The 22,480-nt window shown below is 41.3% G+C and overlaps 1 protein-coding gene across 5 annotated transcripts in view; it reads right to left on the reverse strand.

Annotated features, from left to right (window-relative positions):
* The window catches only part of ADGRL1 (adhesion G protein-coupled receptor L1), a 159,414-nt gene that overhangs the window by 73,878 nt on the left and 63,056 nt on the right, over positions 1-22,480 (reverse strand). For all 5 annotated transcript variants that reach the window (XM_081316708.1, XM_081316709.1, XM_081316705.1 and 2 more), the window contains exon 2: positions 1,111-1,257. In XM_081316708.1, coding sequence (XP_081172834.1) covers positions 1,111-1,180 — 70 coding nt within the window. In that variant the 5' untranslated portion in view covers positions 1,181-1,257. The remainder of the gene's footprint in view (positions 1-1,110; positions 1,258-22,480) is intronic.

The raw sequence follows: 22,480 nt of genomic DNA on the forward strand, positions 1-22,480 counted from the left end.
CCAGAATGCCCAACACATGTGGAGGGTGCCAAATCCGAGAAAGCTGCTCTAATCACAATGTGAGGAAAATTTGTATGACAAGATGAACTAAAGTATTTGTTGATCTTTCATTTGCCAAGATGAAAAGACTGGAAGGCTCAACAAGCAGAAAAACAGAAGATAGGCATCAGCTGAGGAACAAGATTAGCTATTTTCCTCCCCATCTGCCTTGATAAAAAAACCTTGGTCTCTTTTTTCCCCCCGGATTCTCTTACCAGACAGTTCTTTTCAGCTGTCTAAAATGGCTTTGATTGGAAACTCATTGCTAGACAAGGTTTCCTTCTTAAATGTTCACTTTCTCTATACCTCTTAGAAGTAAAGGAAGCCTACCAAAAAAAAGAAGAAAAAAGATAGCAGTCACAGTAGTTGCTAGAAATTTCCAAAAAACCTTCCAGGTGTATAAATTCAGTATGAGCACCAAAATAGCCTGCTAGTTTTGCAGACAAATGTGTTATCCCCACAATGAGCATATCTAACCATCTATTACTAGAACTGGGTCTCCCAAAAACAGCTTCAGGTTATTTGCTTACAAGATTTATAATGTTAGCGTGCTCATCCATTTTGCTGTTCATGTTTTCCCAACCCAGGACCTTAGAACTGGAATTCAGTAACTGTCCAAAGAGCACTGCCATGGTACCAGGATCTCCTTTGCAATTACTAGAGGCAAGTAGCCTCTTCTTACTAGTTAGGAAGATGTGATATTAAATACAATTTGATCAGATACCTATATACAGGAGACAAAGAGACAGAAATTTCAACTGTAAACATTGTGCATTTCTAAGTAAAGCAGCCCCGTTTTTAGTACTTAATTAGAAAATATTTTGACATTGTCAAGGGAAGTTGCTAAACACTATTATAAAATTCTTTTTACTGTTTATTGTGAAAGGAAATAAAAGGTTTTATTTCAGAAATTCACATTTTTAAATTTTGTCTAGAAAAGAAAATGTCTCTCTTCTTCAGCTTTTTCTAGCATTGGGTGGCACAGGCTCATGAATTAATTCATTGCAAGGCCTGCCCTGTTTTGGAAGCTGCCCTCCTTCCTGAGGGATGTCAGTTCTCTGTTCGCCTTACCTTGTGTGGCTGAGGTGACAAGGACAGTGGTGATGCACAGGCTCCAAAGGGCGTGGATGAGCTGGGCCATCCTGCAGTGAATGCTGGGAGTTGTCAGCGACCAGGAGCCACTCTGTTCATCCCCAAGGACGGTAAATCACAGCAGGCCTGGTGGAAAAAGAGAAGACTTGAGTCAGGAATTAGCACAGGGGTGAGTTATTACCTCCTGTCCTTAATCTGCCTCCTATAGAAATCATGCTAACATTATTTTTCCTGCTTTAAAGGATACACCTTGTGGTCCTCAATCAGCCTCTCCATTCTCTGGCCCTTCAGATTAACATATCTATCTCTTCCCAGAAAAATTAGAAGCCTTTTATGAAACCCTATCTATTCTCTCACTGGAGAAGAGCCTAATGCTGGGAAAGATTGAGGGCAATAGAAGAAGGGGACGACAGAGAATGAGGTGGCTGGATGGAGTCACTGAAGCAGTAGGCATGAGCTTAAATGGACTCCAGAAGATGGTAGAGGACAGGAAGGCCTGGAGGAACGTTGTCCATAGGGTCGCGATGGGTCGGACACGACTTCGCAACTAACAACAACAACAATCTATTCTCTCTAGAAGAGGATATTTCAAGAATCAAAAGACTGAACTGGAATTACTGATTTTATCCAAAGTACATGTACCCCAAAAGAGTAGATTGTCTCAAGAATACTTTCATCAGAACATATTGTGTAATAACGTGAAACCAATATCTCCAGACAGAAGTAGCTGGAATCCACAAGGATTCGTTGCTGGCTATTGGTAGAAAATGGTAAAAACATTTGAAACAGATTCTCCTTATACCTCTCTGTTTTCCAAAAGAGAACTTGTTTCTCTGCAGGGGGTTTTCGCCCACTTGCTCATTCACACATCTCAAAACTTAAGACATCTCTGCAAGGAGTCTTCAACAAAACACAGCTATTTATATACTCCTATTTAATTTCAAAAACAATGGCCACGTGAATGTATCCTCCATTGAATGCCTCCAAATCAAATGTTTATCAAAGACTGATGTTAGTTAGAGACACATTTCCTCTGAGTTCTTGAAACAAAGGAACAGTGAGTGGTAAGGTTTCTAATATTTGAAAGCTAAGGTAATTTTACTGCAGTGGTTTTCATTTTTTTAAATGACATTTTATTAAGAATATGAAAAAAGAAAGAAGAGAAAAAAAGCTGAGAAAAATTCAGAAAGTGAAAACAAGGAGTTAGTAAACAGAATTTATAAGTGTCATAAATAAGATTAAAATTTTCAATATTTCATTAACTGGATTCATGTAATTCATGAGAATATTTTATCATTTAAAAAACTATAGATGGTTATTAAAATCCAAGTAATACATAAATACTACCAGTATAGTAAACAAAGTATATATCTTAAGATAAGATTCAAAGTTACTGTAAGTTCTATCCAAGCTTTTGAATATTTATTTTGATTTAACAGGTTCTTTAGAGCCAGAATATTAAGACTTTATGTTAAGGAAACTCAAATTTTGGATAGGATACAAGCACATATATAGAGAAGTATTACTGAGTTAAATTCTGTCAGATTTGCTTTTGAGATACAGAGTTACATTGGCCATTATGAGGTATTCTATCAGAATAGAACTGTATTTCTGCCCTTCATCTCTAGTAGATAAAAAAAACACCAAAAACTGTTTCAGAGTTTCCCTGTCTGCTAAGAAATTCCTGTACCTGAGACATGGAAGAAATTGTGTGTTGGGAAGAGGCTGGATGCATGAGAGAGCATCAACCTAGTGCATCCATGACACATGCCAGACTTTCTGGATCTGGCAGTCTCCCTGTGTGATCTTAGTATGGGTCCTGGAATACGCCAGGGACAGTTTTGTCCCTGAGTAAAACTGAATAGCTTCCAGGGAAACTCAGGATCCTACATAACATCATTTTCAAAGTCCTCTTCAGTTTGAATTGTGCCTTCGTTCCCCACCTCCCAAGATAATTTGGGTGAAATCATGTTTTTTAAGGACTCACCTTAAAAAAAAACAACCCACACACCTCCCAAAGCACCTCACCTCCCCAAACCCCTGAAAAGTCTCCTCAGTACTCCAGCATTATTCAAATATTACCAGTAGTAATATTGCTAATATTTGAATAAAAATTGAAAATAAGGATTCTTTTTCTTTGCAGCCTTCTGCATATTCCTTCAGTACGTTATTCCTTCAATGAAGAAATGGGCAAATTGAACTGTGTGAAGCTAGGACAGACATGTCAAACACAAGGCCCGGGGGCCGGATCCGGCCCGCAAAGTGGTTTCATGTGGCCCGCGAAGCCATCCTGGAAACAGTGAGGGAACGGCCCCCACTGCCTTGGCCCTGGCCCAGAGACCCTCCTTCCGCCAGAGACCCTCAGATCTGTCCCACTCCTGCCCAGGCCACCATAGGCACCCTTGATGCGAATGATGTAGAGCTGGCCATGCCCACCCAGTAGGCCATACACACACTAGCCATGCCCACCTAGTAGGCCACGCCCACCCAGGCCATACCCACCCGGCCCCCTGAGGGCAACTGCAATGCTGATGCGGCCCTCAATGAAATTGAGTTTGACACCCCTGAGCTAGGAGGTCATCTAGTCCAACCCCCTGCTCAGGCAGGAAACCCTATACCATTTCAGCCAAATGGCTGTCCAGTCTCTTCTTAAAAACTTCCAGTGTTGGAGCATTCACCGCTTCTGGAGGCAGGTTGTTCCACTGGTTAATTGTTCTAACTGTCAGGAAGTTTCTCCTTAGTTCTAGGTTGCTTTTCTCTTTGATTAGTTTCCATCCATTGCTTCTTTTCCTGCCTTCAGGTGTTTTGGAGAATAGCTTGACTCCCTCTTCTTTGTGGTAGCCCCTGAGATATTGGAACAATCTATCATGTCACCCCTCGCTCTTCTCTTCCTTAAACTGGACATACCCAATTCCAGCAACCGTTCCTTATATATTTTAGCCTCCAGTCCCCTAATCATCTTTGTTGCGCTTCTCTGTACTCTTTCTAGAGTCTCAACATCCTGGCAACCTGGTCAGTGGCCGCACCAGTATAAGTCCTGGCACAGGAAAAATCAACATGCACATTTGACTGTTCATGGTCCTTAGAGCTACCAAAAAGCAACTGGACTTTCTTGGGTTTTTTTCCTTGAAAATGTTTCACTTCTCACCCAACTTTTCTTCAGAACACTCCCCACTATACAGCCAGAACTGAATTGAGAATCTCCATAGACCAGGGGTCTTCAAACTTGGCCCTTTGATGTCTTGTGGACTTCAACTCCCAGAATTCCTCAGCCAGGCACGCTAGCTAAGGAATTCTGGGAGTTGAAGTGCACAAATCATAAAAGGGCCAAGTTTGAAGACCCCTGCCGTAGACATTTACCATATCTGGGCTGCAAAAAGTTAAGATTATCACTAGATGGCAGCAAATAGAGTTTTCTGCTGAGTTTCCCCCCCCTATCATTCTAGTGGTTGTCTGGATGTTTGCAGATATGGTGCCCAATTCTGCTTACAATATACTTGAAGTTATGGATTAGCATTAATAAATATGCAAATATATTCCAAATTAATGTGTCCTGGTTTTATTTTTTGGAAATTTGGTTACTCAATTCATTATCTTCCACAAGCATGCCCACTCTGACCCTCCCCCCTCTCTCTCTCAAAGGTTGAGTATGGCTCCTTTCACCAAAGAATTGCAAAAATACCCAGCAGAAAATTAGCAGGAAAATATTTCGTGTCACAGATATGAAATTATAGGACAAGCTTCACCTAATACGGTTTGGCTTGTCAGACCATTCTTTAAGGCAACTGGAGCTCTGTCAGAAAAACACAACTCAGTCATATGACTGAACAAATAACACTATCAGCATTTGTTATGTGTGTATTTCTCATATCAGAGCACAAATAACTCCTTAAGGAAAGAGGGTAAGTTGCACAGAAGACCCGAAAAAGAGATCAATAATGACAGCATAGTCTTTCACCGCAGGATTATTCTGTCCAGCTTCTCAATCAGATGGCTTTTGGTCCCCACCTCCAGGGGAATCTGGTGAAGTCAAGCGTAGGAAAAATAAGACACAATGTAAGCCACATCTATATACTGAATAGATCATACTCCCCCTTTTCCAGATGTCATTTACCGGATTCAGCTATAGGGGGATTCAAGAAACAGGCCACACAGGCTACCATTTCATATTTATAGCAGATTTTTAGACTAGGCAGTTGTCAGCTGCCAGCCTAAAGGACGTCTTACAAGGACTCAAGACTTGAAATACTGTATCTGTTAGTTCCAAGACTGTAGAACTGCTTCAGGGACTGTCTGCAGGGAAGCCCAGAATACATGGCCATTCTGCCATGCTGTACATCTGAGATGCTTTTTTCTCTCCTCAGAGACTCCTTTTCACATACATGTATGTGTTCACTTTGAGAGTGGGCAACTAAATTTCATTTTTGATGTGTGCTGTTGTGCCCACAGTAAAAAAAAAGACAATAAAGGTTATTCTATCTTACAAGTGCTGTAAGATTGCCAGCAACTTTAGAATTAGCTTTTTCAGAGAGCCAATGGCAAACTGTTTTTCTGCTCTCCTGTTTCCCCCCCCCCTTCTTCTTTTCAAAGCTTTACGTATTGCTCTGGAGTCCATTCTCATAGCCCTTGGCTATATCTCTAAACTTTAGATGATGTGTATCCTGTACCCACTGACCCCATTTCTGACACCAACAACTAGGTCTCTGCAGGACCAGGGATCTAGTTGCACCTAAGAGTAAAAATGATGCCCATTGGAAATAGCTCATTTTAAAGACGCTTGCTGCACTTAATTAGGCTTTCAGATATTTGGTGAGGAAAAAAAAAATTTCTTTTTTTTTTTTATTAAAAAGTTTTAACATACAATTTTTCCTTTAAAAATCCCCCCTCCCCCTCCCTTCTCCCTCCCCCCCTACCTCTCCCCCCTCCCCCCCTCCCCCCCCCGACTTCCCAGAGCTAAATACAAGGTATATAAAAAAACAATCATAAACAACCATATACTAACATCCATAAACTCTAAAATCCATCACGCTCTAGCTTATATAGGATGATATATATATATATTAAATATATATAGAAAAACAAAAATAGAAAAAGAAGAAAAGAAAGAAGACTTATTCAAATGCTACATGAAACTTCTTAACCCTATACTTGTTCTGGATAAACTCAAGTAAAGATTTCTTTACTTGTTAAGGGACCGGTCATTTTTTGACAACTGGAAGGCATATATTTTAAATTATTGTCTTTAATTATAGGAAAGGGGTAATCATGTGAAGCGGGTAAGGCTGACTTTGGAGACATTCTGCTATAGCATAGTAGAAGCTGAGGTTTTCTATAGGAAATCAGTCCTATTCAGAAAACATTCATGTACAGAACTAAACGTTATGAGCGATAGTGCCCCACTGTAAAATTACATTAAGACAACTATAGCAAACCAAGAGAACACAAAACTGACTGCAATAGGGAGTTTTCATGTGTACATATAAGCCTGGATGTGGCACTTTCACTTTGTAACTATCAAGCAGGTTCTGTTCTGTACCAGCCTGCTACCGGCCCTGCAGAAAAGGCAGGGACAACCCCTCTACAAACGGCAAGAGGCTGGAATTACGCCTGACAAATTTATTCACATAAAACAGAGCAAGACAAGACACCAACCATAAAACACGAGCTAAGAAGCAGGAACAATCCAAGTGGTTGCCTTCAGCAAACCAGCCCTCCCACACATTCCCCTTAAATACAGTTCAGGGCATGGCCTCTCTGTGCCTCCTTCCGAGGTGCCCCATTGCCTCCCTCTGTTTACTCCTGACTGACTGCCTCCTGCGTCGGGCGTCCTTGAACAGGGCCAGCTGTGGGTCATCTTCATCCACGCTGTCAGGCTCACACAGCTGGGTCTGCATCGTGACCAGATGAGAGGGGCCTTGCTGGGGGCTCTCATCAAGCTGTCCAATCCCCTCAGCAAGCTCTTCAACACCCCCCTCCTCCTCCTCTGAGTCGTCCGACCCAACTGCCGAACCCACAGGCTGACCCTGAATCACAACAGGTTCTTTGAGAGCTTCACTAATGTGACTTGAGAGGCGTTGGTTTCCTCTACTAGTATGGTTGGAAGCTGCAAAAAAGAGGGCTGGGCACAGTGGTGGGATTCAGATACGTGAACAACCGGTTCTCTGTGTGGATGCCGCTTCTGGAAGTCCAATCTGGGCCTGGGCAACAAAAAATTAGCTACCGGTTCTGCTGAAGTGATGCGAACTGGCTGAATCCCACCACTGGCTGGGCACCCATATGTACAGCAAAATATTGGTTATTCATCCATATATTATGGTATAATAATACAGGTTCCTTTTCATTATGACTTACAATTAGTTTACTTACTTTGAACATCCTGACCTGGGGTATAGAACAAACAAGTATTCCTCATCCTGGGATTTTTTTAAAAGGTTTTGGAATCAATTATTTAAGGGGAAATTTTTCCAGTTGGTAAGTTCATTTGCCATGGCAGGGTAGAAACTGCTTGTTCAGGCCAGTCATCACAGGAGACCGTATGGCAGGTCCTTTGTCTTTATGATGGGGCCTTATGATATAAGCCTTCTCACTGGCACTGTTATCCTATGGAATGTTCCCCCCACTTAAGAGATACAAATGATCTCCACCTTACTGGGTTTTCTAGCAAGTGTTTAATTTATTTTGCTCAATGATTTTAATAAATTATTTTGGATTCTGTCCTTGTTGTATTCCATTCAGAGTCAGTTTGGAGGTGTGGACTGGGCTATAAGGACAATGAAAAGATATATGTATTATGCAATCAGGATGGCTTCAGTTTTTTTTTAAAGTGATATGGAAACTGATTTCTAAATAACATAGTAGAAGAGACTGCAAACACTTATTTTTGTAATAATTCATCAAGAATCATTATGTAGTGTACTAATTTTTAATTATAACTTTTAATTAAAACTTACAATGAAATATATTATTATATTTATGTAATGCCTCTTAAAGGGACACGGTGGCTCAGTGGGTTAGGACGCTGAGCTTGTCGATCAGAAGGTCAGCAGTTTGGCGGGTCGAATCCCGAGTGCCGCGTAGCAGAGTGAGCGCCTGTTACTCGTCCCAGCTTCTGCCAACCTAGCAGTTCGAAAGCACGTAAAAATGCAAGTAGAAAAATAAGGACCACTACGGTGGGAAGGTAACAGCGTTCCGTGCGCCTTTGGCATCTAGTCATGCCAGCCACATGACCACGGAGATGTCCTCGGACAAGCGCTGGCTCTTCGGCTTTGAAACGGAGATGAGCACCGCCCCCTAGAGTCGGAAACGACTAGCACGCATGTGTGGGGGAACCTTTACCTTTTTAATGCCTCTTAAACATTTTGAAATGGTTATTTTTGATTATTTTTTAAAAATATCAAAACATTTTATTTTGAAATTTCCTAAGCAGATTAGTTTGGTTTGCATATGAATATTTTCCAGTTGAATATTTCCTTTTATGACTAGAAATTTTCACCTTTGTTAAGACTTCTGAAGCAGATTACAAGTGGGATCTATTCTGAATTAGAGGAAGTGTAGGATCCCATCGTAGCTGATAATTCCTTGCATCAGCATGGAGGTTGCAGGTTTCTTGATAGCATAAATTCTTTACTACTACTACTACTACTACTACTACTACTACTACTACTACTACTAATAATAATAATAATAATAATAATAAGAAGAAGAAGAAGTTGGAAGGGACCTTGGAGGTCATCTAGTCCAACCCCCTGCTCAGGCAGGAAACCCTATAGTACCATTTCAGCCAAATGGCTGTCCAGTCTCTTCTTAAAAACTTCCAGTGTTGGAGCATTCACCATTTCTGGAGGCAGGTTGTTCCACTGGTTAGTTGTTCTAACTGTCAGGAAGTTTCTCCTTAGTTCTAGGTTGCTTCTCTCCTTGACTAGTTTCCATCTGTTGCTTCTTGTCCTGCTTTCAGGTGCTTTGGAGAATAGCTTGACTCCCTCTTCTTTGTGGTAGCCCCTGAGATATTGGAACACTGCTATCATGTCACCCCTCACCCTTCTCTTCATTAAACTACACATACCCAATTCCAGCAAGAAATCATCTTTATCTTTGTAAGGACAGTGTCCTCATCCAATTCTCAAACTTAGGATAACAGATTCCATAGTAGGTTTATAGACTGGTTCTGTACTGTAGGTACAAATAGATGCAACTTAATGTGCTATGTTGTGGTAATGCCTTTACATATTAGGTCAGTCAACAGCTAAAGAATATTGTGTGAGTTTTCTTTATGTTTGCACTGTCTGCAACGTAGAATTCATCTGATAAAAGTATTGGCTAGTGAGGATTTTTTAATAGAAAATTCTCTTTTGTAGCCAACATAACTACTTTGGCTTTTTGCAACAAAGTACTTCACCGTTTCTAAACTGTGCAAGTGCTTTTCATTTTCCAATAACATTTACCTTCTTGGCTTTGTGCCATGTTATGTAGAATGTAATCCTGTCCATTTGGTCAAAAACACATTTCTCTTTGTTCAACCAGCATGGATTCAGGGATCCTAATCAAATCAAATGCTGGGCTTTTTGGAATGGCTTCTCTTTTGTATGCACGAATTAAAATGCTGTCTATGAAGACAATGTTTCCTTTTGTATTTCCGTGGCCCTCTCATTTTTTTTGGAAAAACTTTGGAAATACATACTACCGATGGAAAAGTTAAAAAGAGACTCTCTCAAAGGGTGTGATAAAGGTAGCCAGTTTAGCCCTTAGGTTGTCAACAGCATTTTCCAGAAGCCACCTGGGGCATACAGCCTGGAAAAATACATTGACTTCTGCCACTTGTGAGAGAACAGCTTCTATTAATGGAAATATATGCTTTTAAAATGTAACTTTAAATTTCCAGAACTAGACGTATGCATATTTGGTACAACACAGGCGTCACGTTTTTGTTAATTATGCAAGATTTAAATATTTATTTTACAAACATAGCCTGCCTTTTTGTTCACAAGTCACTATTTTTTTCTTTTTCCTAGAATAATTTTCACTTTATAAAGAAGGGAATGAGGTATCCTACAGGGCGTTTGTATCCTCCATGGTCTCACATAGGTTTAGAACAAAATATTCAGAGTCATCCTTTTAGCCCCTTCTATTTCTCCCAATTTTAGCAATCCTATTATGGAACTGTTTCACAACTGAGGAAGCTATCTAAGGTGATGACTCTATTTTCAAACTAGCTGCCCAACAAATACTTAAATGTATGCAATAGTGAGAATATATCTTTGCGAAATGAAAATTGGCTTTCTTCTACTGCTGTGGCCATTATCTGAACATATGAGGCCCAAGGCACGGGTATGATTTTTTAGAAAACATGTTCTCCCTTAACTGGGAAATGGTTCATAATAGCTAAGGGAGTGTGCCTTGTTGCTTCTGAATGCTGAGCTATACTTTTCTGGACTTTGGTAGAACTGTGACTGAATTCTGAAAATAGCTCCTGCAATATTTATGGAATGCAGGTTATCTCCTTCAAGACCTTCTCTTACTGTCCTTAGATTCTGATCAATTCGCAGAGCCTTGCCATCTCTATGGCTTTGCAAAGAATTAAGCCCTGTATTAGCAGAAATATCACAGGGAGACTTTTGTCGAGAATTCCAAGCATCAATTTCCAAGGTGCCTCTCTTTTTAAATTAACAGATGCACATTTGGACTACTTTTTAAAGCTTTAAAAAAATGCTTCAACATTTTTCCATGCTTCTAAATTCTCTGGCCTTTCAAAGATGACATTCCTCTCAGGGTTGACGGGACATCAAACTTTAGCCAGAAAATTCTTAAAATTGGGCTTATCTTTAACAAAGGGAAAACATTAATAAATGCTGTGGGTTTCTTTCCTCATTGTACACAAGACAAATGTATTGTGCCATCCATTTCTCCTTGTGGAGCTTGGAGACCGGGCAAAGCTAGCAAATTTTTGCTTCCATTAAGGCTAAGACACAAGATTATTAAAACTGAAGTCTTCCGATGTAGGAAACAATGCCTTATTCTTTCTCTAATTAGGAAAGTTGAAATTTAAAGCAAAGGCACCTGTACATATCCTTTTGCATAAGTCCTGGAATGTTTAACTATACAGCTGATACTTATCAGACAATTGTGGAAAATCAAGGTGAAAATTCTTGCTAAAATAAGCTCTAAACATTTAGAACAGGGGCGTCAAACTCAATTTCATTGAGGGCCACATCAGCATTGCGGTTGCCCTCAGCGGGCTGGGTGGAAATGGCCAGGGTGGGTGTGGCCTACTGGGTGGGTGTGGCTAAAGTGAATGGTCTACCAGGTGGGCGTGGCCAGCTCTACATCGTTCGCATCAAGGGTGCCTATGGGGGCCTGGGCAGGAGTGGGACAGATCTGAGGGTCTCTGGCAGAAGGAAGGTCTCTGGGCCAGGGCCAAGGCAGTGGGGGCCGTTCCCTCACTGTTTCCAGGATGGCTTCGCGGGCCGCATGAAACCACTTCGCGGGCCGGATCCGGCCCCCGGGCCTTGTGTTTGACATGTCTGATTTAGAAGAATGAAAGAAATTCCTTCTTACCTTTTCCCAGAAGAGAGGGAAACCTGGAAAATGTGGTCCTGATATGCATGACATAGTTCACCATTACCTCCCCCACCAACTATTAGTACAGCTCATAGCTACAAAAATATTGTCCACCTAGACTTGACTTCTAAATACACAGTCAAAAAAGAATCAGTGGACATGCCAGTCAAGAACGCTATTCATTCAGATGTGTCTTTTTGTCCTATTTTACAATAGCAACTCCTCTTAAAAAAAATGTCCAGTTCAAATTTGGTTTAAAGATAATCATAAAATATAGAGCAAACCTTAGTACATGGACAGCATACTGAATTATGTCTGGTATTAATCCTCCTAACTCAAATTACAATAATTCATTCAAAAATCTGAAAATTTAAAATTTATGCAAATGCACATGCTCCTCATTTTTGATGATGCATCTCCTCCTCTTCTCCATTTCTGAAATGAAGAAATAGCCTAAGGTACAATTAATGCCCATGCTATTTAATAATTAGAATATAATAACACTATCCAAAACACATCCCACCTTGGTTAAATTAAACACTGAAGACAATAATTCATCAGCACAAGTTAGAAAAAGGAAATAAAGTCTGTTAGTCCAACGGCTTTATTACAAAAACCTGAAAGAAGTCATATCATACACAAACTATTTTCTACCTGCCTTTTTTTTCCTCTTTCCCCCTCTTCATCTCCATCTTTCAGTTCTATCTGAAAATTCTTCTTGGATTAATTTAAAATATTTAATCTAAAATCCATCATCCCACTTTACATTATGAGTAGCAAAATAACTCCAGAAAGCAATAGTATAAGAAAGGCCTCCATCAACCTATCTGGTAGACAGAGGTATACTTTTTATATACATGCAGGCTTACCTAAATTATTATCCCTCAGGAACCAAGTCTAATCTTCTTTTAAATCTACTTAAACAAGTGGCCATTAACACATCTTGGGTTAGTGACTGCACAACTTAATTATGTGGCAGGAATCTCCAATCAATTAGATTTATTGGCGAGTCTCAAAATCTACTATGTTGAGGTGTCAGGAAAAAATGCTCTCTGTTTTTTCCATACCATATAAATTGTGCTCCCAGTCTTAATTTCTCTAAAGTTACTCTCACTACTTAACTGAGGACTTTTAGCCACCATTAGGAAGGTATTTCTTCATTGTAGAATTACATATGGTTTAGAAGACACTGTAAGTCATCTAGTCGAGCTCCTTACTAGATAACCTAAAGTACAGGAATCAGTTTAGATGTCTCTAACAAGTGATTATTCAGCCTCCATTTGAAATCTTCCAGCAAGAGGACTCTACTGTTGTAATTGGCAGACTGCCCACTACTTTTAATTTTAATTTTAATCTGATAGTCTTTGTCTTCCTCTTGGTTTCGATAGAGAAGAGGCCTCCCACTTTTTGGATGTGGAAGCTATATGACAGGGTTGTCAAACTCAATTTCATTGAGGGCCGCATCAGCATTGTGGTTGCCCTCAGGGGGCTGGGTGGGTATGGCCTGGGTGGGCGTGGCCTACTGGGTGGGCGTGGCTAGAGTGTGTATGGCCTACTGGGTGGGCATGGCCAGCTCTACATCGTTCGCATCAAGGGTGCCTATGGGGGCCTGGGCAGGAGTGGGACAGAGCTGAGGGTCTCTGGCAGAAGGAGGGTCTCTGGGCCGGGGCCAAGGCAATGGGGGCCGTTCCCTCACCGTTTCCAGGATGGCTTCGCAGGCCACATGAAACCACTTCTCGGGCCGGATCCGGCCCCCGGGCCTTGTGTTTGACATGTCTGCTGTATGACTATCTGAAGATTACTGTACTATCATACCACATTATTATTTTCTTTTTTGCAACCCAAACATTCCAGCTATTTTTACTGTTTCTCTTGACCTAGGTTTCTAGACTCTTTATCACACTCTTTATCTCTCCTCTGTGTCTCCAACATCATATCCTTTTGGAAGTGGAATAACACCAGAAAAAAGGATTGTAATCAGTATGCAGTCCAACCCAGACAGAATATAATCAAACAACTACTTTCTCTGATCTAAATATGAAGCTTTTGTTAATGCAGCGTGATATCACATTAGCTTTTTTATTTACTGCATCATATGGATTATTCATGTTCAAATACTGGTTGACTAGTACCTTTGGTTCCTTTTCATACACACATTGCTGTTAAGTCTTCCCAGTTCTGAACCTGAATAATGAAATTTTATTATACGGACACAGAACCATAAACTTCCTACAATTGGATTTGGTCCAATGGTCGAACTTCTCAAGGTCATTTTGATATGCGTTTAAGGAACTAGCAGTTTCCCCAGCTCAGTGTCATCTGCAGATCTGATAAGAACCATTTCCTCTGGATTCCGCCCCCCCCCCCATTTCAGTACAGTGGCAACTCATTGAACGTATGTCAGCATTTGATTTTTCTTTATTTCTTTTCTTACAGTTTCTCTTATTTTTTCTTCTTGGCATTTTCCCCTCAAAAAAAAAAAAAAAAAAAGAGCCTTGGTGGCGCAGTGGGCTAATGCCTCCTTAAGTAACACCAGCTGCCTGCCATTAGTGCAGGTTCGCATCCCACCAGGCTCAAGGTTGACTCAGCCTTCCATCCTTCCGAGGTAGGTAAAATGAGGACCCAGATTGTTGGGGGCAATTAAGCTGACTTTGTAATAATGCCGCTTGGGTGTGTGTGTGTGAAAGCCCTAATAAGCAGGCATATACATAGAATGAAGGCTACTGCTAAGCTTGTAAGCCGCCCTGAGTCTTCGGAGAAGGGCAGGATATAAATGGAATTAAAAAAAAAAAAAAAAAAGTGCAGGGTCTAATTTTTTCAGATCAACCGAGTATTTATCCATTGGTTGCAATAGGAATTGATTGACCAACTTCTTGCTTGAACATGACACTGGGGACATTGTTGTCCACCAGGCTTTCAGATTTGAGATGGGACTTAGAGCACACAGTCTCCTGGTGTTTAGCCTCGTGCCTTCACCACTAGACCATTTTGATATTATCTTTTTCACTGATGCAATAGCTAAGGTTTTCTTTTCCTCCCTTCTTCTGAAATCAAAGATAGCCCTGATCCCATTTTTATACAGGGATTTTATTTTTTGCCCCATTTTATATTTACTTATACCAAACCTCACACACCATACAACTGTCCACTCATAGAGTTTAGAATGGAATTAAATTCAACGGTCTAGGTAGATCTTTCCATCCTGAATAATCAGAATTTTTACACAAATCTCACTGCTTTCCTTGATTCTAGATAACTTATGAACACCGAATGTCTCTTCCATTTCCCCCATTCTGTTCCACAATAATTGCTTATGCAGATCAATGGAATAGTTTAATGAAGGAAAGGGGAAACAGCTCACAGAATAGGAGGGATGGTTTTCTGCCTCTCTGAAGCCTTCTAGGCATCATTAATGTCTGTGAGAGTCCTGAAACCTTCAGGTAGGATGCTGAGGTATATGGAGGCTGAGGGGAGGGTGTCTCTGTCCACTCAGGAAACAATGAATTGCACTCTGTTCTCTCTGCTGTAGAACAGATTTCTCTGTATTTCCATCAATCTTCCTTTTTCCATTTTTTCCACTATGCAGCTTCCCTACACTGTCATCTCTATTCCCCCCTTTCTCTTCTCTATTATTAAAGGTAAAGGTAAAGGTTCCCCCGCACACGCGTGCTAGTCGTTTCCGACTCTAGGGGCCGGTGCTCATCTCCGTTTCAAAGCCGAAGAGCCAGCGCTTGTCCGAGGACCTCTCCGTGGTCATGTGGCCGGCATGACTAGACGCCAAAGGCGCACGGAACGCTGTTACCTTCCCACCGTAGTGGTCCCTATTTTTCTACTTGCATTTTTACATGCTTTCGAACTGCTAGGTTGGCAGAAGCTGGGACGAGTAACAGGCGCTCACTCTGCTACACGGCACTCGGGATTCGACCCGCCAAACTGCCGACCTTCTGATCAACAAGCTCAGCGTCCTAACCCACTGAGCCACCGCGTCCCTAGAAGGCTTCAGAGAGGCAGAAAACCATCCCTCCTATTCTGTGAGCTGTTTCCCCTTTCCTTCATTAAACTATTCCATTGATCTGCATAAGCAATTATTGTGGAACAGAATGGGGGAAATGGAAGAGACATTCGGTGTTCATTAGTTATCTAGAATCAAGGAAAGCACCACGTCTCTATTATTACTCCCCCCCCCAAATACCTTTTCTAGTCACAGTGCTAACCATTCTTTTTTTCTCAATGGTACACACAAATTTTACATCTCACTAAGAAAAATGCACATACAGGCTGTTCAGTGGAATAAATCAGTTTTGGTGGGCATTGGAATTTAGAGGTCACTGCATGGTAACCTGGAGAATACCAAGGTCATGCTGAAATAATTGAAGTAGAAGTAGAAATACTTACTGTACCACACCAGTATAATATATAGAAGACAACAATTAAAAAAAATCCAGCATTTCATCCAGGAAGTTCCCATGCCTGAGGTTTTCCATCTCCTTAATCATTATGCCACATATTTGCATCATCATTGGTAGATAAAGATTCCCTTTCATAAAGTGCAGTGAATATAAGTGAGACAGAACTTTGATTAATGGACTTTTCAAGTTTCCAAGAAAATGGACCTCTAGAAGGCTTTATCTGTGCCATCTTAGTTTTAGAGAGATACTGAAGTGAAGCTTGGTTAATGCAGACCCAATAACCATCAGAAGAACATGTGATTGCTTTGCCTCTCAATGCACCAACATCTGAATTTGAACATACTATTAGAAAATCAGACTGGACACGGGTTCTGATCCAAAGCACCATTTAAACAGAAGATTTGATCAATGTAGGGTTGACCCACAGCCCTTGCTCACTCAAAGGAGGGTGTAAACATGGGATTAAGTATCTCTAACACAGAAAAACAATAACCCGCTCCTGAGCCTTAGTCCCCCCCTGCTGTTAGACAGATGCTGCACCACCTACTTACTACTCAATCGCAGTTGAGCTCTAACGGGGGTCTTAACTGAATTAAACACAATGGCTCTTTCTTCTCCTTGGCCACCTCCTGTGCTACGGCTCAGAACAGAATCCCCTTACAGTCTATGACCAAAGGAATGTCCACTCAGTAATGGAACAGTACACTATACTGTCAAAAAAACCCAAACAAAACTACACCTCTTTCCATTGCCTTGTATGGGAATCGATTTGCATTCCTTGACTTGGAAGAGTAATAAAGTGTGTACTGAAGAAAGACTTTTGGAAGCTGATTCTAGGAAACCCTTAACAATAAAAGAGACAGCACATACTAGGAGTTCTCAGGACTTGTGGGTCCTATAAAGGAGATCCACAAGCCCAAAGCTCTTTCACATTCATTCGGAATGTGAGTTCTGCATATGAAAAAGGATACGCTTTGTTGGAGCGAAGCATAATAAATCACTGAACGTTTTCAATGAAGTCTACAAAACTTAACTAGCATTAGACTGCTGTTTCCAGTTTCTCTCACATCCTAAGCCCTCTCCTATTCTTCCTACTCTGTTCTTCCTACTAGTTCTTCCTACTGTGGCGGAAAGGTATTGCAATCCCTGTGGGAAACAGTGTTTGTTCCTGAGCACTGTAACTCTCCCCAGTTCACTAATGTGAAGGAGAATGCTGACAGCTACAGCACAAGGGAATGAGAAGATACAGATGTCCAAGTCTTGGCTTCAGTGCCTGGTTCCCTGGCACAGAGCCCGTGATTTCCCATAGAAGCTGAGGACACAACATGAGCGAGCAGTTGTAAATTTTCTCACAGAATAGGGTAGTAGGAGATGGGGTAAAATAGGACCATATACATCACAGCCAGGGAACGCTGTGTTCTGAGCAGGACACTCACAGCTGAGGCAAAATCACTTCCACTGGCATCTTCTGTGTGCCAGCATGGTGACTATTCAGAGTTTGGGTAGCCAAACCTGACTGATCTTTACAAAAGCTCAGCCATATTAGATTTGATTAGTACCTTGGGTAGGAAACCATCAGGAAATCTCAAGGCTATAATGTAGTCTGAGAAATAAAAAAAAAGAATCTGGAAGAAGCCAATGACAAATTACTTCCTTATGTTTGAAACTACAAGCAGCTCAGGTTGACATAAGAGGGTTTTTATCTTAAACAGATGTTCCTCCAAACCCTACATTACCTACAGTTAATATGAAGAATAATTTACCATCAAAGAAGGCTCTGCTACACAAAAGGAAAGATGTAGGTACGCTTGACTTATTCAACAGATGCTGCTTTGTTATAAAATGCACTTGTGCAGGGCACCCCAAATTTCTTCACCCAACCCTGGTGGACATTCTGAATCTTGACACAGAATACTCATTCCACTGAAGCTCTATACCCAATCTTTTTTACTCTAATAAGATCAATAATGGGGTATTAACTTCTGTCAGAAGTTTAATCACAGCTAAATGCCATGTATCTCCGTGGTGTAATGCTTCTATGACGGAAGATGATCACACAAGCTAATTGAATAGTATAATACATACGCCACTGACCAAAGTCCCTGCTATTAATTTTTCCAAGGAAATAGCTGTCCCAAACTGCCAATATTTCATATTCTGATTTTTATTATCAGGCACCAGGTGGGGGTTAGCGCTCATCCCAAACAATAAATGTGACTGGTCACACTGATGATAAGGATTTACAACGTGCTTCAGGGAACTGTTGTGGTTTCAAAATGGATCCAGTGAAGAAAAGACTTATCCCACCAAGCAACCTTAATGTCAGGCCATTGAGTAAGGATGGTGCAAGTAAGCACCGTGGCTCAGACCTCTTTCCCTCTTTCTTTGCAGTGCCTGGCTCTTGACCAATTGTGTCAGCTCTTAATGATGGGAGAGATTATCCCTGCAGAGTCTTTCATGTTAATTTCCTGCTCTGCCAGGCAAACTGACTCACACCATCCCAGCTTAAGCTAGAGCTTTAACAAGCGGGCGGGAAATTGTTCCCCTGCCGGCCCTTTCTTGGAGCTGAGAGAAAGCTGTTCCTTTGCTGGGCCTCAAGTCTTTGTCCTTGAGTTTAGTGACTGGGCTTTCTGAAACACGACCAGGAACACACTTCCCCAGGCAGGGCAGTGTGCATTCAAGACACTTTCAGAAACCTCCCCTAATTATGGATTTATCAACTCTCCACAAGGCTGCTCTCTTGCTTGCACTCTCTTGGGAAAAGACACGGCTTCTTAAGAAACTGCCTAATTACATCTAAAACTGCCAAATTATTGCATTACCCCCAAGAGGGCTGCGATGTACATATCTCTGCAATGTACACCAGGGTGAGACAGCAGCCAGATGTAGGCCCAGAAGAGATGATTATGCAGGGGGAGCAAAAAGCCATTTGTCGTTGCGTGCTGAGCAGGTGCCGCATGATGCAGTGGTTGAACACTGGAGTGGAAGCAAAGACAACACAGCTTTTGCCCTTCACTTTCAATGTGTGGGTTTTATTTCTCTGTGCTCGTAAGCAGATCTTCTCTTTTAGCTTATTTAAACCGCACGTTTAAGAAATGGGTTCAAACCATAACCCCTTCCTTTGTTGGTATAGGCAGCATCTGGAGGACAAACAGTTGACCTAGAATATAGCAGGTTCGTGTCCACCCAAATCATGACAAAAGTGCAACAGCATGTGAGGATCATCCCAGGAAGAAGTATGTTAATACAACTCTTTTATTTCCCAGACAGCAAAAAGTTCCTGGAATGAGAATTTTGTTTAGCATTGACCTCCCCTTCCTTGCTAGACCCATGGCTAAAGCAGCTGGATTCTGAATTCCCAGAACTAGAAATCAGATTCAGAAAGGAGGGACATCTTTTTTACATCTCTCATTAAACCTTGTGCCCTTTCAAGCTGGTGCCTCTTTATTTTATCTAACAGGCTTATGTAACCCTTCTGCAGACCACCACCTGGACTATTTGATAGATCATTTACCCCAATGTTGGCCATACAGCAAATATCTGATCTACAGTAGCTTTGTTTTCAATTTGGGGATGTGGAGGATGACGTTGACAAACAAAGCATGTGCTGATGGGAAAAGGAGTATGCAATGTGTAAAGAGGAGACCTACACTGAAACTGCCATGAAGAAGCTAAACAGGTCTTGCCCTAGTCATTGTTTAGAGAGAGAGAGAGAGAGAGATGCCCTATGAAAGGCAAGATATATGAAAAGCAGGGTGTATGTTTGCATGTAATACGTTAAAATTGTTCAGTAGCTTTAGTCAGAGCTGAGAAACCACATTCAACACTCCAAATAGCTATGCATGAAACCACTAGCCCAGCAAAGTCTCACTGCCGTTTTATATTGCAGTTTTAGCCACTCTTAAAAGAAAATCACTTCCTAGCAAGAAAAGATTCATATTCTACACCGGAAATGAACCACTATTCCAAACTGATGATCTGAAATACTATAACTTGGTGTATTTATTAATTAGATATATTTAAAGTACACCACTTTGTAGCTTTAAAAACCCCACCAGGTTACGACAGCAATAAAATATATGTCAAAACCAAGACACAACATATATTTAATTCAGTAATTCTGAACAGAAAATGTCTCTACACACGGAATGCAGTATAGGAATTTGATGGCTCAAAAGATTATCTACTACCATAACTTAGCAGATAGGCTATACTTGTTTTAAAGCCAAACTTATGAGCATGATATCAATATCCTAATTATTACATGTGATTTCTGAAATAGCTGCCTTACATGCCTCTGGTTTGCGCTAATGCAAAAGGCACATTTCTTACAGAGCTTCTTTAAAAGTTGTCTAAAAAACCCCGCTCCCCTCCCAATTCTGCCAAGTTTGGCTAAGTAAAAGCATTTAACAATAACCCCAAAGGAGGTGCAAAAAAGGGAGTCCAGGAGTGCTAACAGAGACCAGCACCAGTGGATTTATTGGCTGTCAAGAGGACTAGATTCCACTTCTAAATACAAAGGTGCCCTGGCAACTTCTGTCATTAAACTCCTTTCCCCGCAGTGTATCCTGTGCTTTTATAAGCAGGACCACTGTTTTTATAAGTTCAAACAAAAGCCTTGTGAACAGAGAGCTGGCATTGGAATGAGGATCTCTCTACCTTCTATGGTCAGTAGCTGAAAAGTAGGAGTAAAACTTATTGGTTAAATAGAAGAAAAGATGCTGGGTATCCTTGGTGCTATATGTAACTATTTCTACAGCCCATCCGGTTCAACTCCCTGCTTACCATAGAAACCAGGATCTTTTCAAAATTATTAGAGGAAAAAACAACAACAATTACATAGTGCTAAGGACCTGGTTGATGAGACATTAGGGCCACGTGAACTGAAGGGCAACCACAGGGGTTGTGTTGTGGGTGGTACAAGGGGCATGACTGCTGACTAGATAACAATATTTAGCACACAACTGAGTGGTCATAATCAGCCAAGAGGTAAAAGGTAAAGGTAAAGGTTCCCCCGCTCATGCGTGGTAGTCGTTTCCAACTCTAGGGGCCGGTGCTCATCTCCGTTTCAAAGCCGAAGAGGACTTAGCCACTTGTCTGAGGACGTCTCCGTGGCCATGTGGCCGGCATGACTACATGCCAAAGGTGCACGGAATGCTGTTAGAAGGCTGGGCAGAGTTATTTCAAAAGACAGAACAAAAACTATTTACATTAAAGGTAAAGGTAAAGGTTCCCCCGCACATGCGTGCTAGTCGTTTCCGACTCTAGGGGCCGGTGCTCATCTCTGTTTCAAAGCCGAAGAGCCAGCGCTTGTCCGAGGACGTCTCCGTGGTCATGTGGCCGGCATGACTGGACGCCAAAGGCGCACGGAACGCTGTTACCTTCCCACCGTAGTGGTCCCTATTTTTCTACTTGCATTTTTAAGTGCTTTCGAACTGCTAGGTTGGCAGAAGCTGGGACGAGTAACAGGCGCTCACTCTGTTACATGGCACTCAGGATTCGACCCGACAAACTGCCGACCTTCTGATCGACAAGCTCAGCGTCCTAACCCACTGAGCCACCGTGTCCCCAATCAGCCAAGAAGGATGTTGTAAACCAGAAGCACCCATGTGTTATGTGAATCCAACTACGTAAGCGTTTGTAGCTTAGCAGGTTTACTAGACAGCTGTGGCTTATGATGTATTGCTATGGCTTAGCATGGTCCAGGGGGCCAGGTGGAAACAGGATACATTATAGGCGCTGAAGAGCCCCAACATTATGAAACTTTGCACACTGTGGTGACATTTTGTGAGTGCTTCTGAATGTTCTCATCCCTTTTCATTAAGACTTGTAAAACTGCAGATCTTGCTGGAGGCTTGGTGTCACACAACTAGCCATATTGTAATATCTTAGTTGAGTTTAACCTTCCTCTTCAAAGCCAAATGTAAAGAAAAAATATAAGTCGGTTTTAGTCAGACTAGCACGTTCGAAGTTTTAAGTGTTGAAAGGAGCAAAAAAATTAAATAGCAATAGCACTTAGACTTATATACTGCTCCATAGTGCTTTAAGGCACTGAGTGGTTTACAAGGTCAGCATATTGCCCCCAACAATCAGAGATCTCAGAAAGATGGGTTAACCTTGAGATAGTCAGGATTGAACTCCTGGCTGTGGACATAGTTCGCCTGCAATATTGCATTCTATCCATTGTACCACCACAGCTCTGGGTTTCTGCTTTAAAAAAAAAAGATACAGGAAAGGACATTCACACAGCTCTCCATACACTGCTGATATGAATTATGAGATGGGTGGCATATAAAATTTAATAATAATAATAATAATAATAATAATAATAATAATAATAATAATAATAATAATAATAATAGCAGCAGCTGCTAAACTAATCCACT

The sequence above is a fragment of the Vipera berus genome (assembly GCF_964194415.1).
Source record: "Vipera berus genome assembly, chromosome: 2".
NCBI lineage: Eukaryota > Metazoa > Chordata > Lepidosauria > Squamata > Viperidae > Vipera > Vipera berus.